At 37.6% G+C, this 27,688-nt stretch overlaps 1 protein-coding gene across 3 annotated transcripts; it reads left to right on the forward strand.

Moving 5' to 3' along the window:
* The first annotated feature begins 1,202 nt into the window (after positions 1-1,202).
* On the forward strand, positions 1,203-27,688 carry LOC116659993 (probable E3 ubiquitin-protein ligase TRIML2). Of its 3 annotated transcripts, XR_004315329.1 has the most exons (9): positions 1,203-1,896; positions 2,173-2,268; positions 4,231-4,425; positions 5,595-5,735; positions 6,804-6,826; positions 6,995-7,095; positions 23,453-23,588; positions 25,005-25,051; positions 26,534-27,688. XR_004315329.1 is itself a non-coding variant. In XM_032468441.1 (7 exons), exons 1-7 carry the CDS (start codon positions 1,708-1,710, stop codon positions 23,464-23,466), a joined length of 759 nt encoding a protein of 252 aa, XP_032324332.1. In that variant the 5' UTR covers positions 1,203-1,707; the 3' UTR covers positions 23,467-23,602. The 3 variants fall into 3 exon arrangements, 2 of the variants coding, with proteins under 2 accessions (XP_032324332.1, XP_032324331.1); XM_032468441.1 differs by lacking the exons at positions 25,005-25,051; positions 26,534-27,688 and having other exon boundaries at positions 23,453-23,602; XM_032468440.1 differs by lacking the exons at positions 23,453-23,588; positions 25,005-25,051; positions 26,534-27,688 and adding an exon at positions 9,210-10,204.

Raw genomic sequence — 27,688 nt, forward strand, 5'->3', positions numbered from 1 at the left:
ACTGGGATCATCCAAGTAGGTAGGGATTGTAAAAATACAAGAAATGACTATTGTACTGTTTGGTGCCACTTCCTTGATTAATGGTAAGACACCAGCAGTTTTATCTTCTATCAGTGCTAATGTAAACACAGTGAAAAGGAAGATCAAGTCTTGGGAATCATACTTTAAAACTGCTGCTTTAGTATGTACTCTTAACAAGGTAACAGTGTTACCATATATATAAGAATAATTAACTTCAGAATTTAAAAAGTTTTTCGCATCTCTTAAAAACGAGTGAAAGGACAAGAGATCTAGTTGATTTCAGAATCTGGGTGAAAGTGAGAGCATGAGAAGCAGGAGAAGCTAGTAAATCCAGAAATGGAAGTTTGGGGATTCTGCAATCTGTCAGATCAATTCCTTTCAAGAGATGTTGTCAAAAGAGCTGGTTGATGAGAGGAATTGGGGACAGATGTAAATTAGATGTAAATTTTGAGAAATTAATACTTGGTGTTATGCTGCCACCCACCAATGGCTAGAGATAGGGTTAGACTAAAGCAATTCTTTATTGGGAAAGAGTTTCCCAAATTCAGTAGGTAATACATTTTAAGAATATAATTTAAATATTTCTAGAGAACAGGTAGAATTGTTGCTCAAAGATAATCAGAATTGTCTGGAAATGGAGACGTAGATTATAGACCCCTTTGTTCTGTTACCTTAAAATATATATCTATATGTATAGATTTACATGTATATATGTACATATAAATATATTCAGTTTCCCTTTAGTATTTTTGGAAAGGTTTTATTTATTTTGGGGGCATTTTTATCTATTTGCTTAACAAACATCCTTTAATGGCCAGGTCTCCAATGAGACTTGCCTTAGGCTTTAGGCGCAAAACTTGCGTTGCCTCACAAGCTCCTGCGCACTTAGAGAGCACGAAAGTGAGCGCCTCTCGGGCATGCGCCTAAGAAGCCCGGAGGTGAGTGCTTCTCGGGCATGCGCCTAAGGAGCCCGGAGGTGGGTGCCTCTCAGGCATGCGCCTAAGGAGCCCGAAAGTGAGCGCCTCTCGGGCATGCGCCTAAGGAGCCCGGAGGTGGGTGCCTCTCAGGCATGCGCCTAAGGAGCCCGAAAGTGAGCGCCTCTCGGGCATGCGCCTAAGGAGCCCAGAGGTGAGTGCTTCTCAGGCATGCGCACCAAAGGAGCCCAGAAGTGCTCCCCCCCCCCTCTCATTTAAGGAAGCTCTCAAAAAAGACCTCACTTTCTGGCTCCTGCAAGCACTGGGAGAGTGAGTGGTTCCTTAAATTTGCGACCTGACTGCCTATGGCCAGGCTCTGCCTCCCCTCAGTCGGGGAAGTTCCTCCGCTGCTCTTTTCCACATTGTACCTTCCACTGAGCGCCATTTTTTTTTTTTAATGACTTAGAAGGAAGTAGTATGCTATGTTGTCACTTGTAAATAATTTTCAACCAGTTTCTTGAAATTCTCAGAAAACTTGGGACAGCTCCTCTAATCTTAGAATGCTGGTGTAACTCGTGTCTCCTTACTCAATCACGTGGCTGCTGAAGCTTTGCTGGGTGAGAGACAGGAATACGCTGACCAGCTCCGACGACGTGGACTGAGATTGACAAGTGTGCCTGCCGCGGAACACCGCCTCTCTTTTCCTGTTCAGAGTGCCGGGAGGTATTCCACATCAGAAACAGCCAGTCTTCAACTAGGGCCACCTGCCGGGATGTCTAAAAGGCTCCCTTCTCAGTTAGAGCAAAAAATCCCAGAAGATGCCTGCTGTGAAAAACACCTGGAGCCACCACAGCTGTTCTGCGGTGATGACCAAATGATGCTTTGTGACAAGTACTTCCAGTCCCAGGAGCACAAGAATCACACGGTGTATGGATTACAAGAGACTGCTGAGAATTACAGGGTAAGCTTCATGCAGATCCCAGAGCCCTGTGTCACTCTGGCTGCCTTCTCTTATTTATTACCTTATTTATTTGCGGGATAGATATTCTGATCCTCCAAGACCATTTCCCTAGTTGATATTTATCAAAGAATACTAGACAGTTACCAAATGTGGACCTTCAACTTCGAGGTGATGAAAACATAGTCAGGGCTTTTGGCCTTTCAGTCGTCTAAGGTTAGGGATCTAACTGTTGCAAAGCAATTACTTTACCTGGAATTGTGATACATTTCTCTGCAGAAGTTATTCCAGGAGATATTGACCACACTGAAGGAGAAACTTGAAGTAGCTAAAAGCATGTTGGCTGATGAGCAAGAAAGAATGGTGATGATGCAGGTCAGTGCTTGATTCTTAGGGGGAAATTACCTATAATGTTGCATAGCACATAACATAAATACAATCAAAAGACAAATGACAAAGCAGGGAAAAATATTTGAAATCCATAAGTGGGAAAAATGTTAATTCTTAACCAATAAAGAGCTCTTAAAAGTCAGTAAGCAAAAGACTAGAAACTCAATAGAGAAATGATCAAAGACATGAGAGTCTTTTCACAGAGAAGAAAATTCAACTATCTTTTGAACATACAAGAAGATCCTGAACTTTGTTCATGGTGAGAGAAATACAAATTAACTTACATTTTTATTAAATTTCTGAGATGACATTTGCATCCCTTTTTGGCAAAGATCAAAAAGATTGATAGCACAGTTTATAACAATGCCATAGGAGAATGAGCATCTTATGTGGCCACTGTTGGTGGCCATATAAATCCTGAAGCCTTTTGAAGGGCAGTTTGAGAATCACTATCCACGTCGGGGGATTGCTATCCATTAAGCACATGTTTCACTTCTGATTTCACACTCTCTCTTTATATTTAACTATTCTGCCAGGTATCCCAGATTTGAGATCTTCTCTTTCCATTTTTAAAGAAAGTAAGCATCTAGTTGAGAATGGTAGGTGGGAGAATTCCCTGGCTGTACAAGAATTATTCAACAGTTGATCTTCATTTTTTTCAGCTCCAAGCACCATATAACAAATATTGGGGTCCCAGTGTTTGCTGGGAGCTATGCTAGGAGCTGGGGATTCAGCCGTGAAGAGAAACAATTCTGCCCTTGTGCAGTTGACATTCTAGTGGAAGTAAACAAACCTAGTAAAATGTATAGTATGTCACATTGTAAGTGCTATACATTTTTTTTTAAAGCAGAAAAGAGTGATTGGATATACTTTTAAATAAAGTCATCAGGACCTTGTCATTCAGAAAGTGGCATTTGAGAATACTCGAGGTGAAGAAGTGAGCTGTGCAGCCTTGGGAAGAATATTCTAGGTAGAGGAAAGGGCAAGTACAAAAATCTCCAGCCTGGTGTATCCTTGTTGGGGTTGTGAAGGAAATGGAGGCTAACAGATGATGAGATCTGAAGGCCAAATCATACGAGGTGGTTGATTTTCTTTTTCTTTTTTTTAATGAAATAAGGAAGCCAGCAGAAACTTTTGAACAGCGGAGTAATTTGATCTAACTTCCATTCTTTTCAAAGGAGCACTCTAGCTGCTGAAATGAGAATAGACTGTAAGCGGGTGAGAGCACAGGTCGGGGGACCCAAAGGGGACTGTTGTGATAATCAGGACAGGTGATGGTGAACTGAGGGGTAGTGGTAGAAGTGGTGAGAATAGTCATGTTCTTGGTAAATCTTGACTCCATAGACTCATGAGGTGAAATATCGTCCGTTAAGCTGACTGTTCCCAGCATATGTCTCTAGCTCAGATTTCTGAGTGGTGGGCTTCCGTGTCTGGCTTCCTACTTAGCATCTCTCCTTGGGTGTCTAAATGACCGGTCAAAATCAGCATGTCCCAAACTGAGCTGCTAATACACTCCCACTTCTGGAATATGTCCCTTCCATAGTTTTCCTTTCTATGTTTTGGCAACTTTTTTCAATTACTTTGTCTGAAAACCTTGGAGTCACCCGTTGATTCCTCGTTTCTCACACCCCCATCCAAAGCATCAGCAAAAGCCATTTACATATCTTCTCATTTTCCTTATCTCCTCTTTGGTCACTGAGGTTGTACATTCCTGTTTTCTAACAATTAACATTTCTTCATCTGCGTTTCATGTTCTAAGATTGTGTTGATATCTTGGCTGATTTTGACTCTGAAATGCCCTTTGTCCTTTGTCTTGATGCCTTTTATTTCTTCCCCTGTACTTTATAATTCCTTGTCTTTGTATTAGAATTATAGATGGATAGTGGCTATAGATATTTATCTGTTGTGTTTAACCTGAAATCTGTCATGTCTATATCTATGATGAAGGAAGAGGAGCAGAATTTTAAAGAAATGATTGAGTCTGAATATAGGATAAGTTTCCAGTTGATGATTGAAGAAAACATGGTGAACCTCCAGGGCCTGCAAAGGTATGTATTCAACCTGAACTTGAGAGAAGCAAATCAGAACCAACCGATGCAGTTTGCCACAGAGCTAAGGGAGAAGTTCCAGGAAATACTACAGGTGAGATGTGGAAAATGACATCCTCACAATCTTTGGGAAATCAGAGAAAGAAGAACTGAACATTATATCAATTTCAGAAGAAGACATCCAGGAACAATCATGGGTATATTGAGAGAATGTATATATTCACCCAGCAATTCTCTTTCTGATAATTTATCTTGCAGATATACTTAACATGCATAAAAAAAGACACATGGATGAGGGAATGTTATAAAGTTTTTTTCAGTATAGAGCCAGGGGTTAGAGGTAGTCTTTGAAGCCAGATTGAGATTCCTTTCTGGGTTCTGCAATTTACTAGCCTCTAAGTGTCCCTTAGACATGTTCCTTAACCTCTGACTTGGTTTCCTTACCTGTAAAATGGGGATAATAATGGCCCTTAGTTCTTAATATTGTTTTGAGGATTGGATGTGATTATCTACACAAAGCTCTTTAAGTAACAATGGAACATATTATGCACTTGATAAGTATTAGGCATTATTATTACTATAACATTTGTTGATAACAAAAGAGATTAGATACAGCCTATATCCAGGTTATTAATATGGGATTCATGAAATACATTGTATTATGGACATACAGTGGAATGCTCTTCATTTAGGGAAGATAAGATGGCTTTATATGTATGGATAAGGAATGCTCTCCAAGAGCGTATTTATTAAGAAAAAAGCAAGTTGTCAGATCAGCAGTATAATATGACATTGTTTGTGTTCTTTAAGGGAAAAAAAATGAACAGGTGCTTGTGTGCCTAAGTGGAGCATCTTTGCCAAACAAAAAGGAAACTGGTATCAGTGGCTTGATTAATTCTTATTGATTAAATTTAACTTCAATTAGATTATGGTAAGTCTTAGTTTTAATTGAATGAAGGAAATAGGAAAGTGCCAGAACAAAACTGCATAGCAAAAAAAGAAAAAGAGAAGGTGACTGGTTTTGAGTCCAGGTTATGAACTGATTAAGTAGACTACATGGATACTATCATTGTTGACATGAATATATTGTGTCAGAGAATCAGGTTTCTATTACGGTGTCTTGAGTGACACAGAGGGATATCCTGGCCTTATCTAATTGTGTCTGTTACTGAGGTGACAGGCAGTACAGCAGGTTTTTAAAGAGATAGTTGAATTAGCAAATAAGAGAAATTGCTGAATGGTAATCAGGAGATGCTTCTGCAGAGACTGAACAATCTGGGGAGAGAGAACATGAGTAAACTGAAGGAGAGTGAAGTCAGGCTGTCTGAACATACCTGCAGCCTCCAAAAGACCATCGCAGAGTTAGAGAAGAAGTGTGGGCAATCCACCTCAGTGTTGCTGCAGGTAAGATTGTGGAAACAACCTTCACCACAGTTCTTGAGAATTGAGAAGTGGGCAGTACTCATGCAAGGTCAATTCTAGAACACAGGATCCAGTGATCTTCACTCATACACGAAGGCTACCAAAAGCACTGACTCATCATAAAATCATAGTATGTGTAGAGCTGCCTCATGATGTGAATTCTCACCTTAAAACTGTCATAGTAAGTTTGAATTGAGATGTTCCTTATTAATAGGACAAGTAACTGGTTAGTCAAATTACAATGTATCCATACAGTAGAATATTCTGCAGCCATAAAAAAGAATTAAGCAGCTCTATACACACTGAAAGATTATCTTTAAGATATCTCCTTAATGGAGAAAACATGCAAAAACACTTTTTGCTATTTATAAAATACGTATAGACATATATGCTCATTAACATTCAGACAAAAATTCGGGCAAAATAAACACAAACAGTGTAATCAGCGGTAACCTTGGGAAACATGGATGCGACTTATTTGTATAGTGTTATGTATTTTAAATTTTGGGCAGTAACATGTATTACCATTTCAATAAGAAAATTTTCATCTTTTAAAGACTCTGCCAGTATCCTTCTGCCAGGCCCATATTTGCAGTGTGAGTATTCTTATTTGAAAAGCCCCTGAGCAGAGAGCCCTTAGGTTCTTTTCTAGAGCCAAGCCTAGTTCCAGAAAGTACAGGTAGGTGTGACCTAGTTATTTTCAGTTCCTGACCTGGTTCCAGTCACCATCCCCAGATTAGCAGGCTCGGTTCTTGCCACCCTTGATATAGAAAGCAAATAGATGGGCAGAATTTGAATGATGAGCATTCTGAATGTGAAGAATAGAAGATATTTCCCTTGGGAATATAACAATGATTTCAAGCATTGTTTTGACTTTTCCTATTCAGTGTTGAAATTTGGTATCTGAGATTTATCACCATGAGGCTGAAGAAATTACATGGAAATAGAGTTTTATTATTATAAGAGAAGATATTTTCATGGGCACAGTTCACAAAAGCCTTGGCTCAAATACCCAGTAATATTTTATATCTCTCTTTTTTCACCCCATAGAATGCAAGATACGCTTTGGAAAGGTAAGTTACTCATTTTGAAAACATTTGGGTCAGATTTACAGTCTGATATGTGAGCACATGGGTAGAGATGTCGGGGTAGGGATAGCGAGGCCATGCAATGAGATCCACCCTCTGGATAAAGGGGCCTGGGGTCTGCACAGATAACGGAGATTGTTTTGTCTTTAATAGGAGTGAGTCACTACTGCTTCAGTGTTTAGAGCCTGCCCAAATCACAGACCTGAATTTATGCCAAATAACAGGAATGAGCAAAATGCTAAAAGTGCTGCAAAGTAAGTTGACACGCATCCATGATCACAAGGCACTTTATTTTTATATTTGAGAAATAAATGAAAGTAAATTCCACTTAGCTAAAGGATTTAAAAAGACTATATTTGCAAATATTTCTCATGTGGTTTATAGTTTCATTTACCTAATAGTGCCAGAAGTTTTAGATTTTGAAGATCAGCTTAATATTTTGTTTTCTTCTATTATTTTAGCTTTTTGTGTCCTAAGAAATATTTTTTTTTACCCCAACAAAGATTTCTTTCTAGAAGTTTCACAGTTTTAGTTTTGTTTTTTGGGGCTTTTTGTTTGTTTCTTGCCAGGGGAGGTAATTAAGTTTACCTGTTTGTTTGGTTTTTTTTTTTTTTTTTTTTTTTTTTTTTTTTTTTTTTTTTTGATAGGGGTACTGGGTTTTGAACCAAGGACCTTGTGCACGCTAGGCATGCACTCTACTGCTGAGCTACACCCTCCCCCCACTTTTAGTGTTTGCATTCAGGTCTATTAGCCATTTAGAGTTAATATTTACATATAATTCAAGATATGGTACAACTCCCTCCTTTTTTGTACATGTATATATCCAGTTGTTCCAACATCATTTGTTGAAAATCAGTTGGCACATATGAGCAGATTTATGTCTAATAGATCCATTGATCCAATTGTCTAATAATTCCATTGATCATTGTCTTCTGTTCTTTTGCTAATGCCACACTGGCTTGATTGGTTATAGAAAGTCTTAAAATTGGGCACTGTGAGTTTTCTAGATTTGTTCTTTTCAACATTATTTTGGCTACTCTGGATTCTTCTTCGCATAAATGTTTAAATGAGCTTGTTGGCTTCTACAAAAAACTGCTAGGGTTTTTAATTGGATTTTATAGATTACATGGAATCTATAGAACAGTTTGGGGATAAGGTAATTTATCTCCATTTATTTAGGTCTTTGATTTCTCTCAACAGTATTTTGTAGTTTTCAGCAAATATACGTATTTAATTAGACAGATTGCTAAGTATTTTATTTTTTAGTGCTATTAATGGAATTAAATATATAATTGAAATTTTATTCATTTCTAGTTTTTGTTAGTATATAGAACTATTCATTTGTGTATATTGACATTGCATCTTACAACTATGCTAAACTGATTTATTAAATCTAGTGACTTTCTTAGAGATTTTGGGGAGATTCTCTACGAAGATAGTCAAGTAATCTATAAATGTAGACAGTTTTATTTCTTTTCCAATCTGTAAGCCTTTTCTGTGTATTTTTGGTTGTTTGTTTGTTTGTTTGTTTGTTTACCTTATTGCACTGACTAGGGCCTCCAGTATGATGGTGAATAAGACTGGTGAGAATCATCTGCTTCCTTCTTGGTCTTAGGGAAAAAGAAAGCACTGTCCTTCCCCGTTAAGTTTGATGTTAGCTGTAGGTTTTCCATAGTTGCTTTTCATCAAGCTGAAATTCTCCTTCTATTCTTACACTTGAATGAAAGCAAGTACTACTTTGAAGTGTAAGAAATCACAGTGAGTTTTCTTGTTCTCAGCTTGATTTTTCTGGAAGATTCTCACAGGTTTTCTGACCTCTAATATGTTCTCTTTTGATTTACTCAATATCAGGGGCCCGCTGGCAGCAATTTCTAGGTATTTATATCACACCCTGGTGATATTTAAGATGAGGAGAGCAATTCAGCCACAGGGAAGAGCCGTGAATCAGTTGCCCTATTAGGAGAGTCAGTACTTCTGGCTGTTCCAGGCTTGGAGATCTTTGGGGACTGGAGTTGGGTACCAGGTGATAGTGGGCTAGGTCTGGGTATCAGGCTACTTTTACAGCCTGGCAAGATTCCTTTCTGGTTTCAGAGGTACTTCTAAAGCTCTCCATAGTCCATTATTTTTTGTTTTGTTCTTCCTCAGATGAATTTCATCTCCTTCCATTATCTTACTGACTTTGTTCCTCTATGACGTCCATTTATTGAAACAGCTTAGAGTTTCCTTTACCTAGACTCTCCTAGATTGCCTCTCCCATATCGGTGCCTGAGACTCATGCCCACTCATTGGGCAGCCCCTGAAAGTTGGAAATCATCAGTCTCTAGCACTGACAAACCCCCAGGTTTACTCAATTTCCTTCTCCCTGCAGGACCTATCACTTTGGACCATAGAACAGCTCATCCCTGTCTGGTCTTATCCGAGGATCTGAGAAGCGTAAGACTCAGGAATGTCCAGCAGGACATGTCTGGTCACCCAGAGAGATTTGACTTCAGCGCCGCTGTGTTGGGTGTGGAGAGCTTCACCTCAGGGAGGCACTACTGGGAGGTGGATGTGGAAAAGGCAACGCAGTGGCAGCTGGGTATATACGGAGGCTTTGCCTACAGAAACGATTCCAGGGATAAAGTCCTACTCACAGGGACCATGATGGGAACCGATTATATCTTCTGGACCTTTCCCCCTTTAAGAAGGGTCTCCTTGAGAGAGCGAGTGCACAGTGTTGGAGTTTTCCTGAACTATGAGTACGGGCAGGTATCCTTCTATGATGTGACAAATAGATCCCTCATCTATAATTTCTCTGGCCTCACTTTCCAAGGAGCTCTCAGGCCTATATTTTCTCTTTGTGTCCCAAATGGACGCATGAATTCAGACTCTCTGAGCATCTGCCTCCCACATGTTTCCTTTTGTAATGGGACTGTTAGCCCTCAGTCTTCTTTGGTGTGAAATCTAAGATCACAGGAGGCAAAAATGTTACAAGCATGTCTATATATTATTTTACAAAATATTCTAATAAAATATTTTTAGCACTTGGGAGTTGGAACCCAGCTCAACACCCCAGAGCTTTTGCATTCATTTGGCTTTGTCAGCAGCCATCTCATGGAAGAGGTTACATTTAAGCTGAATCACAAATGATAATAACTGAAGGAACCCACACCAACTAGGACAGCAGGTGCCTGTGCAGCTTCAGATTGGGGAATTAGAAAAAGAAATGTAATCTGGGGTCCTTAGGACGAGGTTAAGGACTCTAGAGATTTCCGAAAACAGAATTAGGTATAATCATGACTTTAGATTTGAGAATATTATTATAGTGACTGTTACTGACACTTTCAAGACTTCTAACATCATTCTAAGCAGAGAACAGCTTAATTTCCCTGGATATTTTATCTGGGTGGGGAGGAGGTGTTGCAGAAAATGTGAGTATTTCTTGTAATAAATTATTTCAAGTATTCCACTTCTTATGAGGAAAATTAGATTTCTTAAAAGCACTGAATAGTGCTTTGAAAAACAATATTAAGTAATATTATAATGGTGTCTTGTATTTGCCTTCGTCTTTCTCTGTTTGATAATCCACTGAAAATTTTTTTCTACAGCCTTGCTTGGTCATACAATGCTGAAAAGGCAGCAAAATACTTATCAGAGGGACTTTTAGTGAAAGGTTTATCATACTGTATCTCTCTTCATATTTCTAACAACCTGTAAATATGTACTAATTTTTATTACTCAAATGTAGAAACTGAGGCTCAGAGGTGACTTAATTTTCCTAAGGTCACATAACTGTGAAGGATCTAATAAGTAAAAAGGGTAAGGAACTGAATCTGGATCATCATATTAAAAAAAAAGCAAGCTCTGTTTCGAATCTTGTTGCATAGGAATCTACTGTGTCAGCATGACTACATAGGACAGCAGCTCAATTCAATTCAAATTTCCTAAAAAACAAGCTCATTACAGGAAGTGGAGGAAGAATATTACATATACGCTTTTCTGCAGGTATACTCTGTGCATCGTGGACGCTGTGTACTTCAGGATGGGCCAAGTAAAAGATAGCAGACGGCAAATATAAGAAAATTGCTCTGTTGACTCATGAGGGTCTGGGAAAGTATTTACCTGCTGTTTTTTTTTTTTTTAAGGACAGATTTTTAATTGAGTATTTAGCATTCTCAAAATTTGCTTTTAGAACATCATGTAGATAATTCTTTTTTTTTTTTTTTTTTTCGCTAATTCTAACTCATTCTTCAGAACCTAGTTTAAGGCAGCTTTCCTTGACATACTTAACAAGGGCGAGTCATGGGACATCACTGTACCAGTTACAGCTTCCTTATATGCAAAACACAGTTGCAACTTTGTATTTATTTGGATCATTCTTTTGATTCTTTCCCACTGACTAAATTCCATGAGAATAAGCACAGTGCCTGTTTCTGTTCATTCTTTTATCTTGTGTTGAACAGTCCTTAGCACATAAAGTCTCAAATACAAACTGAAAGTGAGGAAGAAAGCACTAAGTATTGTGGTAAACTATGGGCCTGGATGGGTGTTGGTTAGATGTTGAAGTCTTGGAAGGGAGGGAAGGTACACCTGTGTCAAAACTAAAAGATCAGTGAATAAATTTATGTGAAATGGTGGTTTCATTTTTTAGGGCAGCCATAACGAAATACCACAAACTGGGTGGCATAAGCAACAGAAATGTATTGTCTCAAGAGTTCTGAAGACTGTCCCTTGCCTCTCCTAGCTTCTGGTGGTTTGTTGGAAATCTTTGGTGTCCCTTGTCTTACTGATGTGTCACTCCCTTCTCTGCCTCTGTCTTCCCTTGGCATGCTCTTTGTGCCTCTGTCTCTTCACATGGCTCTTTTTTTTTTTTTAAATAAGGGCATGAGTCATGTTGGATTAAGGGCCCACCATACAATGTGACCACATTTTACCTTAATATTGACCCTGTTTCCAAATAAGGACACATTCTGAGGTACAGGGAATTAGAAGTAGTGGGAGATGATGATAGTTCAACCCACAGCAAACAGGTTAGTGTGAAAATAGTTTTTCATGCACAGCAGCAGGCTTGCAAATTCTATCTTAAAAGTAAGGGAGGAGGACATAGCTCAAGTGGTAGAGTGCATGCTTAGCATACACAAGGTCTTGGGTTCAATCCCCAGTATCTCCTTCAAAAATAAGTAAACCTAATTACCCCCCCCAAAAAAAAGTTAAAGAAATAACATAAAAACTAAAAGAAGCTGAGGTTTGTTTTGCTTTTTTAATCCTGGTAGCCACCACCCCATCCCGCCAGACACACAGCAGTAACATTAAAATCTCTAGGATTAGAACCCACGCATCACTTTTCCAAATCTCCCTGGGCAATTTAAAGCATGCAGCCAAGATTGAGAAGAAATTGAGTAGAGGCAAGCAGATAATAGCTGGTTTGGTCGGTGACTGTACCCTTCTGTATGGCTTGTAACCTTGAAAGGTAAACGTGTGGTGATAGTAGGGAAAGGTGAACGTGTGGGAGGTAGGCTCTTAGGTCAAAGATTGGGGTGAGACTTGCATGCCTTCTCCAGTAATGAGCAAGCGTGTGCACTTCATGTGACTGGGGCTGCCAGTCAGACTGCTCCCTTAGGAAGATTGTTGATTGGGTAAGGTGTGATTGGAAGTTGCTTTCAGTGTTTGTCTTGGATAACTGGGCTAAGACCTAGGAACTCTTGGGCCGTTGGAGGAGCCGCCAGTGGTTTAGAACACCTAGGATTATCCCACCACACTGGGAACATAGCTCTGCCCTTAAAACACTTTGCACTTCGATAAATGTACCTGAGGCAAAAAACTTGAGTAAAAAATCTGGTTCCATTCTGTAGTTGAAATAGTGTTCTACAAATGTGCAGAGAGGTCAAGCTGTGAGATTCTTTATAGGGGAACTGCTAACACATTGCTGGGTTAAGAATTAAGGGGAGGAGCTCAGGAAGGCTCATAGCCCACCAATCTAGACCTACTACCTTCCCTTGAGAATCGGGACAGTCTGCCTGAAATAATCTGGGGCTAAAAGAAGAAAAGGGGGGTGGCCTCCCTGGAGTTAATTTTCTTGATCTTGTATAAAGAAAAGGAATAGGACAAAGGGGAGATAATGAATTTTTGAAGAATGGGCAAGTGACTTGAAGCTTTGATTTCTTGGATTTCCTGAGTAGAATGTGGTAAATGCCATCAGTGGTATGCTGAAGTTATAAATGCACATGAATGAGGAATGGGAAGAGATGGAGAAGGTTGAATCTTAGCTGTTCTGACAAAATGGTAAATATAGAAGGGAATGGGACATTTGCCCTTAAGAGAACCAAGTGCGAGACTGGAAATTTACCCACGTGCGAGAGGAATTCTCTGCAGCAATAGATGAATGTGTCAGGGTGACAAAAAGGTTGTTGAATTTAAATATTACATGTTAAAATTTAAGTTTGTACATACACTATCTGCAAGGTCAAGTTCTTGCTGCACTACTTCATCTGATCCTTCTAACTCTAAGAGATGATGCTTTTTATTTTACTGAGTTAGAAATATGCTAAAAAATCACCAGATAGTGATACAAACTCCTGAAAAACCAAGCTATTTATTATTTCTTTCTACCCACACAAACTGTATCTCCCTAAAGGTATTCAGTCAGCTATCTGAGGTTGACTTGGAGGGGAAGGTGGGAGAAGTTGAGGTCTAGTAAAGATATGAAAGTGAAATTCACATTTCTCAAGCAGCCGATGGAGATTTAGTGTAAAATTATGTTCATAAAATGTATGTATTTGTATACTATTTTAAAACCTTGTGTGAATAAGCTTTGTTTTCCTAAAGGAGTACTTTAATGAGCTTTGTGCTCATCCTAATGAACATTCTAATCAGCTAAAGATTACCCTGTGTTGTGTTTCTCATTTCAGATAGGAGAACTATGTGGTGATTCCAGATGCTTGTGGGTTTTCTATTTGAAAAAGGGGGTGGTCGGTCTAAGGGTACTGGTTGCAATCTCCTTAACTCTTTGTTTGGCTTGTGACATTTCTGAAGCTAAAAACTATTCCTGTGTTTGATGTTGAGATCCAGAACTTCAAAGATGAGTGAGTTTTAGTCCAGGCACTATAAATGTGAATTTCCTCTGAGAATATCCATCCTAATCTTCATCGTGGAGTTAGATGGCTTGTTGTGGAGGGAAAGGCAGAGATCCTGGTTTCCTGGGTCTGGAGTACTTTGGGGAACGGGGGGGGAGGTGCATGACATACTTCTCCTCTTTAAGACCAAAGCCTCTTTTCAGAACTTCTGAAAAAGACATGTGAATATCCATCCCGAATGTCTTCCCCACCCGGTTAGAGGCAACTACATTCCCAAATGTGCCAGCCTCTAGGGCAGCCCATGATTTATGTGAGCTTCAGAGGTTAACTTTGTTTCAGTTTACTTTGGAAATCATTCACACCTTTATTTAGCTCCCATTCTATGTTCAGTCTATCAGTAAGTACCATTAGCTCTATCTTCAAGATATATCCCAATTCAGACTCTTTACTCTCTTCCCTCTTGCCATACTAGTCCAGACTTTTTTTTTTTCCAAGACTACTGTGGTAGCTTTCTTATTGTGGCTTTCACTCACGTTCCTCCACCTACCCCCTACAAAGACCTTCCCTAAACTTTCTATCTAATCCTCTCTCATTCTTTTACCTCTAACTCTACATTATTTCCTTAACAGCATCGATCATTATCTGAATGAATATTATTTAACTTATCTGTCTTCTGCCTCTGGAATGTAAACTACATAATGGCTAGGGCTTTGAATGAATGGTGAACAAGATAACCAGCAAAAGTGTACTGAGTGATCCCTGTATGCCAGGGGTTCCGCATGAGAAAATGAACCACAGGTCCCTGATAGACAATGAGTGGATAAGAGTCTGACTCTGGAGCTTTGGTGTACAATTTTTTTTGTCTAAGGGACTCTTAAGAATTGTTTTTTATTTGCTTGTTTTTATTTTTTACGATGATAACTCCTAGTGAAGTAGACTTCTCTAGCATCATTTCATCATGATCCAGTGACCATCAGGTTTTACCAAGTATGTCTCTGAATATATGATTTGAAAAATCAAAACTCAGTATTTTTCGGATCCAAGAGCAGAGTAGTTTTCCAGCTCAGATATAAAGCCTGAGATGTGTCCACAGGAGATGAAGGTGTAGCCTGATTTACTTGCTTCAAATAAAAAAGATAATCCACTGTGAGGAGTCAGCCTTTTCAGCCATCAAAGACAGATGATCTTTGTTTACACATGTGCAGTGGTGTATTCTTGCATGGATGGAATATAAAAATTCTGGCCTTTGGGGCAAAAGTCACAAAGTGTCTGCTAAACAGAGGCTATGGCTACTCATAGATAAAAAAAGACCAATACAGGTTAAGACTGTGTGCTGATTAGAAATCCCAAGATCCGTTTCCCAGTTAGCCTGTGACGGTTGCTCTGGGAGGTTCCCCTGTGCCTTTCACATGCATATAAAAATTTAAGAAGTTCTTGAGAGCCCTGTTTTGGTTAATGGTTTCTCAGCCTTGAAACTTTCACAGTTCCTCTCTTTGGGTACATTTCTCTAAGTGAGAGTTCTTATATCAAAACTTTTCTGTCATTTTAAAAACTAGGTCCAAGAGAAGACGTACTACCTAATACCATTCAGTGTTGGTATATATATATATTTCCACTGGCTTGTTGAGAATGTGATGGGGTTTTTTTCCCCCAGTGGAAGGTTAATGGCTTATTCTTTTTGTTTGACAATGCAGCCAAACTTTCATAGGGTATACTTAGAGAATGCATTTTTTCTTTGGAAAAGATGTCTTATTTACAGTGTCTCTCTCCTTAAATACTGTCAATGTCCCACAGCAGCCACTCATTAAATATTTGGTAAATGGACTTCCTGTTAAAAATAAATGGCCTTTTTCTTAATGTTTGGTTGATGGTAAAATGCCATACTGGAAGGAGAAAATAAAACTCGCATAATGAATAATGAGACCCAGGCCACTACCCCAACTTGGCTTCTAGAATGCTGGCAGTCAGCTTTATCTATGGCCCCAAGATAAAACACTGAACCTAGAGAAACCAAAGTTGCCTGAGGGAAAAGAACTGGTATTTGGTGTCCCACATAGTTTCCTAATCACCTTTAAAAATGGACAACAGATGCTTATTTAAAAAATATCTGGACTATGAAAGGCAGAGATCAACAGTAAGAAGTAGAATTTGGAGGTAAACCTCAAAACTATCATTAAATATCCTTAGAGATGATGAATCTAGAAATACTGTGTATGTACAAACAAAAAATTATTTAGAACTTAGCAACATGAAAGATAACAGTAATGAAACTCAGTTAAAAAGTTGGAAAAAAAAAAAAAAAAACAAACCCAGAGAGGAGAGCAAGGAGATGAAAATAGCCGAAAAAGCCAAGGTAGGTCAATCCTTTATGTCTGTCGATCCAGTCCAGAAATTTGGTCTGACCAATGAGTTCCAAAGAAAGAAAACAGGAAGTGAGGGGAGGAACATTTCAAATTTTAAATTCATGGATTTTACATTACAAGGGTCCCTCCCATGCCAAGGTGATGCATGAAAACATCCACACCAAGGCAGAATATTGTCAGGGATGTCTCCGAGTATCAGGGATAAAGAGACGACCCTAGCAACTTCTAGGAGGAGAGAGACTGGGTCACAGATGTAAAGTCCAATCTCAGAATGGCTTTGCACTTGTAAATATTGGTACTAGAAAATGGAAATCAAAGGGCTGTAAATAGGGTCTCAATGGGGAAGTTAAGTAAAGAATCTTACAGAGTTTTAGGGCCTGTGTCAGGTAATTTCCAAGGTATGTTTTTTGCAAGGCAGAGAACCGATAGAGATTTATGACATCATAACATCATCCTGGCAGGCAAGATGCCTAAAAGTATTGGTGGGCATGTGTTGTTCTTGCTTATTAAGCTGTTTTAGGAGACTCCTAGTCTTATCTCCCAGGAGTGAATTGCCTAAAAACCAGTTGCCAACTTGTCTTTGTTTCATCTTTGTATTGTTTAACAAAGGTATAGGCCCTTGCATGGGTTTCAGTTCCCATCTTTTAGGCAAGAAAATTTCCTAGGAGGCTTTCCCTCACTTTAATGGATACATTTCAGTAAATTTCATGTACAGAAATAAATAAAGCAACTTAGTGTGAGTGTTTATCTGCAGGTAGTTGGATACATACAATGTCATTAAAAAATAGGATCACTTTAGAGATGCTACTGTTTTTTCTCTCCTTGTTTTACTCAGGGAGTTAGCTTAATTTGTCTGAAAGCCGTTATTCAGCTTCTTCAGTCTGGTTTCTCCCCACTTCAAGTCAGTGGACTTCTCCTTTAATCTGAACCTGTGATGATTCTTTTGTGTTAGTTCCCCCTATTCATTGCTCTACTAGAGCCTGTGAGCCAGTAATTACATTTTCAGGAATTGGGACAGCCAGTTGACACCAACTTCTTTGTTCTTCTCCAGGCCACTTGCCACCCCAGAAAGCATGATCACTTATCAGCCCAAAGGTTCCTGCTTTTCTTTCTCTACCCAGGGACCCTTGCTGCTTACATGATGTGTGGTTTCCTGCATTTGGCTTGTGCCCCTCCTTTCTGCCCAATTCCTGCCATTTGGTCTGTGTCCCCCTTTCTCGGCTCATATCTAGCTATCTGCCTGCTCTAACAATGGTGGATGTATTTTTACACCATGGAAATCAGTGAATGCTCAAATCAGGGCTCCGCGCCCCCAGCTGGTTGTTGAATGTTAACCAGCATACCACTGCACATAGGTGCTCCTCCTTATTCGACTTTATAATTATTCTCATTTTTCAGAAAAATCCATTGTTGAAGTTATTTAAATATTCATTTGCTATTAGAAATTAATTTTCTGTAAACCCTCTAAGGTTATAAGACCAAAAAAAGTGATGAAAAACATAAAGGCTTTTAAGTTTCCACATGTTTAAAAACTGCTTAATTAGGTTTTTGAATTCTTTGACTCTTACTCTGATCCATCTACCTGCTACATGTTCCTCTTTGTCATTAGTTATATTATTGTGTCAAGATTTTATGAGCCTTTGAGCAAGCTGGCTGGCTGGTTAAAAAAGCCAACGAATTCCCACCATTGGATCATCTTGTCCGTCTGATTGTTAAAAGCGTCCTTTGTAGTCAAGTCATTTAAATGAGAATTCAGGTGATAACAAACATTCTCATCCTCTGAGCTCATTCAGTGTTGGACATTTGCATATGCTTTTCCCAAACCACCTTTCCACCCATCCTCCAGTTTAACTTTCAAAACATCTGACAAGCACCTGAAAAAAATGCCTGGTAGCTCGTACGTAGGTACTGAGTATTGGCAGCTCTTGTTGTGCAATTAGATAATTGCCAAATCGTATATTAAGCACTTTCTTAGTTTCCCAGCACTGCCTGCTATGATAGGTTATTACAAACAGACTGACTAAAAACAATTTTATTCTCTTGCAACTCTGGTGTCCAGAAGTCTGACATCAGCGTTTTGATAGGGATGTATTCCCTCTGAAGACTCCGGGGAAAAATCTATCGTCACCTGGTCCAGCTTCTGGTGGATCCAGGCGTTCCTGCCTTGTGCATCACCATCTTCACATGGCCTTCTCTTCCCCCTCTGTGTCTCACGTAAGGACACTTGCCATTGGGTTTATCGCCCGCAGAATAGCCTAGATTGATTTCACCTCAAAATCCTTAACCTAATTACCTCTGCAAAGACCCTTTTTCCAAGTAAGGTCACAGTCACAGGTTCTGGGAATTAAAGTGTAGACATATCTTTTTGAGGGCCACCATTCAACCCAGTTATAGGACCTAGTCCTAGAAAAGTGGAAGGAGATTGATACAAGATGATGTTAGGTTATTAGAGGGTGTAAAACATGATGCTGTAGCTTTTAACTTGGGAGACTGAGAGACAGAAATGTCATGAAGAGAAATAGAGGACACGTAAGGAACAGCAGGTGTCGGAGGCAGGATCCTTTGGGAATGTGCTGCATTGGATTCTGGTTCTCTCCAGACAGAGCAGGTCAAAGGATCTGTGCTTGGAGTGAGTCTTCTGAGTGGATTTTTGATACAGAGCAGACAATTACTTCCTCTCTTTTGTTTGCTTTTGTTTATTTGGTTATTTATTTGGAGGATTTGTTTCTCATTTTGACTTTTATTTTAGCGACTGGATATGCACAAGCCTGTTGGGAAGCTTATTTTATCTGTTCTCATGTTGGCAGGCATTCAGATTATTTCCAGTTTTTAGCTATTGTGAACAAAACTGCTATAAATGTTCTTGCACACATTTTGTCATTGATGCATGCATTGATTTCACTTGGGTACATGTTTAGAAGTGTAATTGCTGGGCCAGAGAGTTCTGAAATGTGCAAAAAAATAATGCATCCAAATTTTATACACATCTCACATCTTTGAATGTTACTGTTTGTTGCATGACGTGGTTTGTACATGAGCACACATGCAAAGATGCATAGCATTTTGTAGATGTAACATTAGCAATAACTAATGGAATAAACAAAATAATGAAATGGCAAAAATAATCTCATTCATTGAAAGAAAAAAACCCTCAAAATTATAAAATACCTAGGCATTAACAAGAAATGTGAGAGATTCATAGAAAAATTAATAATAAAGTTTATTTAAAGACCTTAAAAGTAGGAAGACACATTGTGCTTCTCAGTGGAACACTTCATATCATACAATTGCCATTTCTCACCTAATTTATAAAGTGATTTCAAATGTAGTCCCTTTAGGATTTTCTTGGAACACAACAAATGGTTCTAAGGTGTATATGGAATAATAAATGTGTGAAAAGAGCCAATAAAAAGTATCCAGAAGAAAAATAATGAGATGGGAACTCTCAACCAGATATAGACAGTAAATTATTCAATAAACAGTTTGGGATAGTTGGCTCTGCATTTAGGAATAAGATATATATCCTTACCTCAAACTCAATAATAAATTCCAGATGGATTAAGGACAAGTACAAACAAATTAATCCAACCTTGTGAAAGAGACTACAAAAAAATAGCTATATAATTTTGGAATAGGAAAGGCTTTCCTACACATGCAGTAAACCCTAGATACCATAAAATAAAGGTTGAAATATTTAAAGCTACATGAAGTAAAAGACAAATGGCAAACTAGGAGAAGTGTTCTGCAACACATATGACAAGGTATTAATAGTCTTAATATAAAGAGCTCCAACAAAAAAGACAGAGTCCAATAGAAAAATAAGTAAAGAATATGAAAAGGTATTTCACAGTGGCAGAGAGAAAAGTAGACAATAAACATGCTTTTACCTTCATTAATAATGCATAAAATACAAATTCAGGCATTTAAGAGAATGATTTTTTAATATATGTGCAAATATTTATAGCACCTTTTTTGCCAAGGTTATAGGGAAATAGGCCCTCTCATAATTGCTTGGAGATGGTGCATGTGAGTGCAGTCTGTTAATAGGGCACCCTGGAAAGAAATCTATTTAAATGCATTGGTTTTGATCCAGCAAGTCCACTTCTAGGACTTACCCCTGGAAATAATTGGACAGGTGTACAAATATGGATTATAAGACATTCATTGTAATATTGTTATAAGAAGGGAAAATGTTAATAGAGGAATGTCTAAATAAATTATGAAACATTACATAATTGTTAAACAGAAGATGGAAGGATGGATGGATAGATAGATGGACAGACAGACAGATGGATGGGATTATGGAAAAGATTCCTGAAATTTATGTTGAGTGATGAAAGCAACTTCCAGAAAGACTTTTAGGTTTATATGTAGTGAGAATTCTGGGCTAAACAATTTACATGGATCCTCATTTAATCTTCAGAATTCTGATTGTCTAATGTATCAAAGCACTTATTACAAATATGCCTTCTTAATAAGAGCTGCCTTAAATGTATAGTAAAGTAACAGCCAAGGCTTTTGTGAAATAATTTCCTGACTTCTATCCTTCAGTGACATTTCAATCCTTAATAAGTTGATGTTCTTTTTAATTTTTCACTTTTATGGAATTTTTCAAACATATCACAAGTAGATGAAATTAGTCCTCATATGCTGGCAATTCAACCTTAGTAAGATTAGCTCATTGCCAATCTTGTGTCAGCTCTACCCCCGCCTACTCCTGCCCTACTTGGAGTCCTCTGACCCAGGTGCCAGATGTCACATCACCTCATCCACAAACATCTAGGTAAGGATCTCTAACAGACAAGCCAGTTCCCCCCTCATTATGCCACTTTGCCCTCCAGATAATTCTTTCTTTTCTTTTCTTTCCTTCCTTCCTTTTTCTTTCTGTGTAATCTCTCAGTACAAATTTTAATAGAAAAATTGAAAGTAGAATGCTGATTCTAAAATGTATATGAAAATAATAAACAAATAAGAATAACTAGAAAAATCCAAACAGAAGAATCCTCTATGCAAGTGACTGCCCTATAAGATAATATAATGATATGAACAGTAATAATCAAAACATGGTGTATTAGTGAATAAACATACAGACTCATCAATAGAACAGAATAGAGAATCTAGTAAAAGGATTCAAATGCACATAGGAATCTACTAGTGGGTAAAGATGATACTTCAAATCAATTGGGAAAAGAGATTATTCAACAAATGGTGTTGCAACAAGTGGAAATATTTCAAGGAAAAAAAAAATCTGTATCCCTACCTCACACTTTATACCAAAATAGATCCCAATGAACACATACTTTCACTTGAACACTGATTTTAAAAATACTAAAAGAAAACACAGAAGAATATGTTTGTAAGATTGGACTGCGTAAGACTCCTCAGTATGACCTTAAACTCAAAACCACAAAAACTAAAGATTGATTTTGATTTAAAAAATAATTGAAAATCTCTTCAGGACCAAAAGTTTAAAATAATAAAGGTGAAAGACAGAACATATCTCACATCATAGACAGAAGACAAATTTACTTAAATCTATAAGAATCTTCTTCAAATGAATGGAAAAAAATAGGAAAAGATGCCAAGAATATATTAATAGGTAGTTTTGTAGAAAAAGGAATGTAAATAGTTTTTAAACTTATGAAAAGATGTTCATAGTAAGGGAAATGCAAACTAAATCTATCTTGAGATACCACTTCTTACCCATGGATTGACAAAAATCCAAAATTTTTTTGACTACCTACTCCTTCAGGGCTGTGGAAACAAGCACTGTCTTATCATTTGTGAGACTATGAGGTTCTTTATACCCAACCACGCTGGCCTTCTTTTATATCTTTCCTCAGGAACTTGCACTTGAGTTTCCTTTGTGCAGAGCCCAGTAACTCTTTCATTCATCAGAGCAAGATTTAACCTCACTTCCTAAAGGAAGTCTTCTCTGACCTTACCTCCCACCCTTAATTGTCCTTCTGCCATGAACATTCATAATACCCCTTCACAGCACCTCTCATAAATGGTGTTTGTTCATCTAGCATATGTTTTCCTCACTCAAATTCACAATTTACAAGGTCAGTAATCCTGGCTGTCATTTCCTCTGATACTTGGCACCTACTAGGAACAACTGTAAAACAATTAAAGAGTAAACTTAACCTCTCTCAACCTCTCTTTTCTCAAGAAAATACACATCTCTGGGATATTTCGACTATTAGATGGGTACCGTTAAAAGTACATAATGCTTGATACAGAGAAAACCCTCAAAAAAAAAGGGAAGCTTTCTAACATTTAATTACAATGATCATTACCAGTGCGGTATGTGCCTGGTTGGCATGTGATAGATTAACAATTGCCAGACTTCAGTGATCCTTATCTCTGCTTCACAATTATCACAGTAGCTATGTTCCACATAAATGCTTATTTACTTAATATTTTTTTACAATGACTGACTTCTGAAAATTAAATGTCTGCTGTAACCTCATGCTAAATTAATATCCACAAAATTAATAGTTTTTGTAATATATTTTCTGCAATAAATCATTATCTAATAAAAAATGTTGCTGGTGATCAACGAAAATCATCATGAGAAGGTGCTTCTTGACTCAACCTTTGGAAAATGCTGAGGTAATCACTTGATGCTTATCATTTCTCTTCTTTGCATGTCTCAATTGCACCTATTAAAGTTATTTATCTCCGTGTTTATCTTCATCATTAACTGGGATCTCTGAGGGCAAGGATTGTGACTGTAAATTCTATTGCCAGTGATTACCAAGATACTTTCCCAGAACAGCAGCTCAATAAATGTTTGCTAAATGAATTAAACAGCTTTTGAGTACCTACATTGATTAAGGAATGTGCTCAACATGTTGGCAAAATTCAAATAATCAAACACAGATTCCCAATTAAGAAGAGGACAAATTACAGTAGAAATACTTTTTTCTATAAAAATGCATATGATATACATTTTGTATGTATATTAGGCATATATAATTATGTGTTAATAATAGTAAAGATAAATTACTTTCAACTCAAAATTACACTAAAGTTATTATCTTAAAAGTCAAGGATGTGAATTATTAATTTGCATGTATCAATGTGTGTGCTTGTGTAGGTTATATATAAGCTTCTTAGAGAATTCAAAAATACAGTAAGTGTTGCAGTGACAGTCTAATCTCTGTTTCCATTTACTGAATTCTTCTACTCAGAAATGATCCGTTAGCAGTTTCTCCACTTCTCCACCACTTGGAAATATTCTGTGCATGTGGAATTAAGACTTTGATTTAAGATTTAAGAAAATACTAGAAAAAGGCATGTCAAGGAGAGAGAACTGCAAGAGAACTGGTAAGGCCAGTGAGGTGGGAAAGTGAGGGAAATGTAATGACATTACAGTACAATAAAAAAATAGTAAAAATGAAAAAAATAATATATAGAGGTCCTGACAATTCATAGAAATGAAAATACAAGTATCTCTAAAATGTGAGAATGGTTAAAAAAATGTTTTATTTCATTTTTATTTAAAGGAAAGAACATAAAAGCTACAATGTGATATCATTTTTCAACTCTAAATTGTAATGATCTCAAAATCTGGTAACATTGTGTTGCTACCATGAGGGCAAATGGTGCCCTTCTCCATTGTGGATGGAAGTATAAATTGATATAATGTCTTTGGAAGGAAATTTGCCAATATTCATTAAAATTTTAAATGCATTCACTCTTTGATCCAGCAATTCCACTCCTAGGATATTATCCTCCAGATACTTGCACATAAGAACAATGACATCTATACAAAACACTTAGTGTAACATTGTTTAAAATCACAAAATCCTGGTAGCCTCAATACTCCCATAACAGACTGATCAAATAAACTGAGGACACATTTATTGAAGGAATACTATGCCATCTTCATAAAAAAGAGAGTTTTCCAAAAATTAATCTGAAATGAACTCCAAGATATAGTAGATACAAAAGGTAAGGTACAGGAAATGTGCTAAGTTGTTCCCATTTGAGGGGAGAAAAAAGCATAACGATGGTGTGTACATACACACACATACACACACACACACACACACCTGCCTATATACATATATGCACACTTGTGTAGGTGGGCTTATAATATCGCTAGAAAAATACAAAACAAATTGGTAAAGTGGTAATTGCCTCTCTGGATAGAAACTGGGTTTCTGGAGAGATAGAAGGGAAAATTTAGTTTCCCTTTATACCTTTTTTATAGCTGTTACATTTTACAATCCTTGAGCCAGAAAATATTTATTGAGTACCTACTAAGTTCCAAATGATTTTCATAATTGTTAGAGATAAAGCACCTACTCTCATGGAGTTTACATTGTACATGTACATGTTATAAAAAGCTTTAAAGCTCGTAAGACGTAATATGATTAATGTAATACAGCTAAAATAAACATAATTTTAAAAATTTCATCTCTGTACATGAATGCTAAAGTAATTATTTTAGCCCTTGCTCTCTTTCAAATCTAAGACTGTTTTAGTTTTTACAATAAAACACAAGCATTAAAATATATTGTTCTTTTTACACTAATTCTAAGTGCAAGTAAAACTCTAAAGTTATCCTTTAAACATTTAACAATCAGAAAGTAAAGTTAAATTAAAAAGTTAAAAGAGATCAGATAAAAGTATCCTAGAGTTTGGATGCTAGATTTACAACTTTAAGAATGAAAGTCTCAAATTTGGTGGACTGAGTCAAAAATTATTACCATGTTGTTTTTTTTTTTTTCCCAACAGGTTTTATGAAGCTGAATAAACATAGGTGACAGCGTAGGTGAATCAAGGTGAGAAAAGAAAGCCCAACTAGAATGGGTTTGGAGGTTTAAAGGGCAAGGTCTCAGTCATGGTCCTAAGGATTTAAGTCTTCATGATTTTGAGGTAGGTTGTTCCAGAACAGGAGGGAGAATACAGTGTTGAGCTCAGTTTGGACAAGTTCAGTTCCAGACGATTTCAAGCCTTAGAAACAGCAGAGGATGGGGATAAAGGACTAGAGAGGAGCAGACGGTTCAGAGTTTGAAATTTAGTTTTTAGAATTATACTCACACATAAGGTAACTATGTGATGACCAAGATTAAGCCTGAAGAAAGAAGATGTACCTTTTGGGATCAAATCTGTAAGAGGAGCCATGAGGAGAGAAAGGGCAGTAAGTGGATTAAGGAGAGAAAAGGACTTGAGACAAAGCAACCAGGGAATCCAGTTTTGTAAGAATAACTTAATGAGGTCATCATGCAGGATGGAGAGCAGATAAAGGGAAAGTCATTCACTAGCTGTGACATCTCAGTTATTCCCTTGAGAAAGGCAAATTTTGGAAGTGTCCTGAGGCTAGAAGGCATTTTTTGGGAAGTTAAATAGTAAGCTACATTGACGACAGAAAGAAAGTAGAACTATAAATTATTATGAGGTCAAAGTAGAAATGACCTAGGATGTTCATCCCACACATTTCTTTCAGATCAGTTAATTAAGATATTAAAATATCTTAACGTGCATATGCTCTGTGGTGTATCAGGAAGCTTGCAATTGCTGAGATAATATTCCATACACTATACACTAGTACTATATTTACCAAGATTGTTCTTGTTTGATTGATGGGATTAAATTCCTTTTAATTTCATTGAGCTGTCTAATTGCTCCATTATCATTTCTATGTATTCCCCCCAAAGACTAGTTTCTTTCTGATAGAATACAAGGAAGTAGTCCACAGAGTCAAGCGAAGTATCAGCGTATCAGCCTCCTTTTAGCTGAAGTAGAAATGTATTTGTTTTTGAGTTATAACTTAGATTGGCTAGGGAGGTGAATTCTGTTAAGTTAAACCACAGAGAAGTTTCATGAATATGAATGGAGGAAATGTTTGTGAGGAGACTTTCCAGTTGTATGCTGAACTCTGAGGGAGGCATAGCAAAGCTTGGCGGAAGTGCCCTGAGGTGGCCTGAATCATCAGTGGCCTTGAACTTTATAGTCCTCAGAACGCCTGGGGACACTGGGCCCCTGTGTGGTTGAGCTAATATAGCAGATGAGGAGGGTACAATTTTGTTCTCTGCTAACTCTAAGCATCCTATCTCTGAGCAAGGAAGATGGTTGTGTTAGTCAGATCTGGAGATGGACAGAGATTACTTAGTTCAGCTTTTCAAAGCTGTATCAACAAAATGGCAATCTTTGAATAACATGGATGTTAAGTTTTGCCACATATTTCAAGAGTATCTGCAAACGTGAAATTTACTCCCATGTTCCTGACTTAAATAAATGTTAACTTTCTGTCTGTGACACAGAGCCTTAATTTGAAGAAGATGACGAAACCAAAAGCAAACAAACAAAATGTCATTTTCTGTAATTAATGGTGAAGTGAATTCAACATGGAAACCAAAAGCCTTCCAGAGCAGTGGAAACTACTCTGTTGGCAAGACCAGAGGCCCTTGTGTGTTCTCTTGTCACTTCCAGGAGTACATGGCTCATTAAGTGCTTCCCAAAGAGAACGGGACACACCATTACTGAGAAATATAAGGCCATTCCTGCAGGCTAACACAACATGTCGTTTACGAGAATGAACAAAATGGAAAAGCTGTCAGTTAGTATCTCACACACACACACACACACACACACACGATCTTAAATTAGGGAATCTCCAAAATAGAAGAAACCAGTTTTTAAAAAGTATGCAACCGAGACCATGTTTTTTGGAAAATTGGCACATTTAACTGAGGTATGCTACTAATTTAATAGATATTGTTGCTGTCAATGATGGTGGTTATTCAACATAAACCATTCCTCCAAGGGAACGCAGTTTGTCTTGTTGTAGTGGTCAGCTTGTTTATTCTCCCTTTATTCATCACGAGAATTGTTCCCAGTATTGGTTTGGTTGTTACTGTTGTGACAGTTACCTTTGTGGAGTCCAAGTTTTCTGATCTATAAAGTTTTCTGATTTCTGGGCTGTAGTTTTTCTGTAACAAGTTCAGGTACCTTTGGTCAAATTTCAGTCCTGAAGTCTTATTTATGGTTAGATAGATTAGCCAGGGAATGCATTACGGTTGGCCTGCTCAGATGTAAATTTAGGCCATTTTGTTTGCTTTTCTTGTAGTAAATAAATGAAACTGAACTCTGCAAAAGACAGTCCCTTATTCTTAAAAATTTGAGGAGTGTTGGACATAGAGACTTCAAGTAATATATACTTGAATAGTAATCCAGATAAATGTGGGGTCAGAAGTAGGTCCTAATCTGAATAAATCTTTATTCACAATGGTTGCTTTAAAAAAAGAAATCTTTATCTAACTTCATCAGTTATTCTCTAATGTTTTCTTGTAAAAGTTTCTTGTGTATGTTTCCAGATATTCTCTTATCATTTAATCAGTTACTATTTTCTTTTCAAACATAAATGGAATTGCACTGTATAGAGGCTTCTGAAACTTGCCTTCCTTAATAAATCTATC

The sequence above is a fragment of the Camelus ferus genome, chromosome 26 (assembly GCF_009834535.1).
Source record: "Camelus ferus isolate YT-003-E chromosome 26, BCGSAC_Cfer_1.0, whole genome shotgun sequence".
Lineage (NCBI taxonomy): Eukaryota > Metazoa > Chordata > Mammalia > Artiodactyla > Camelidae > Camelus > Camelus ferus.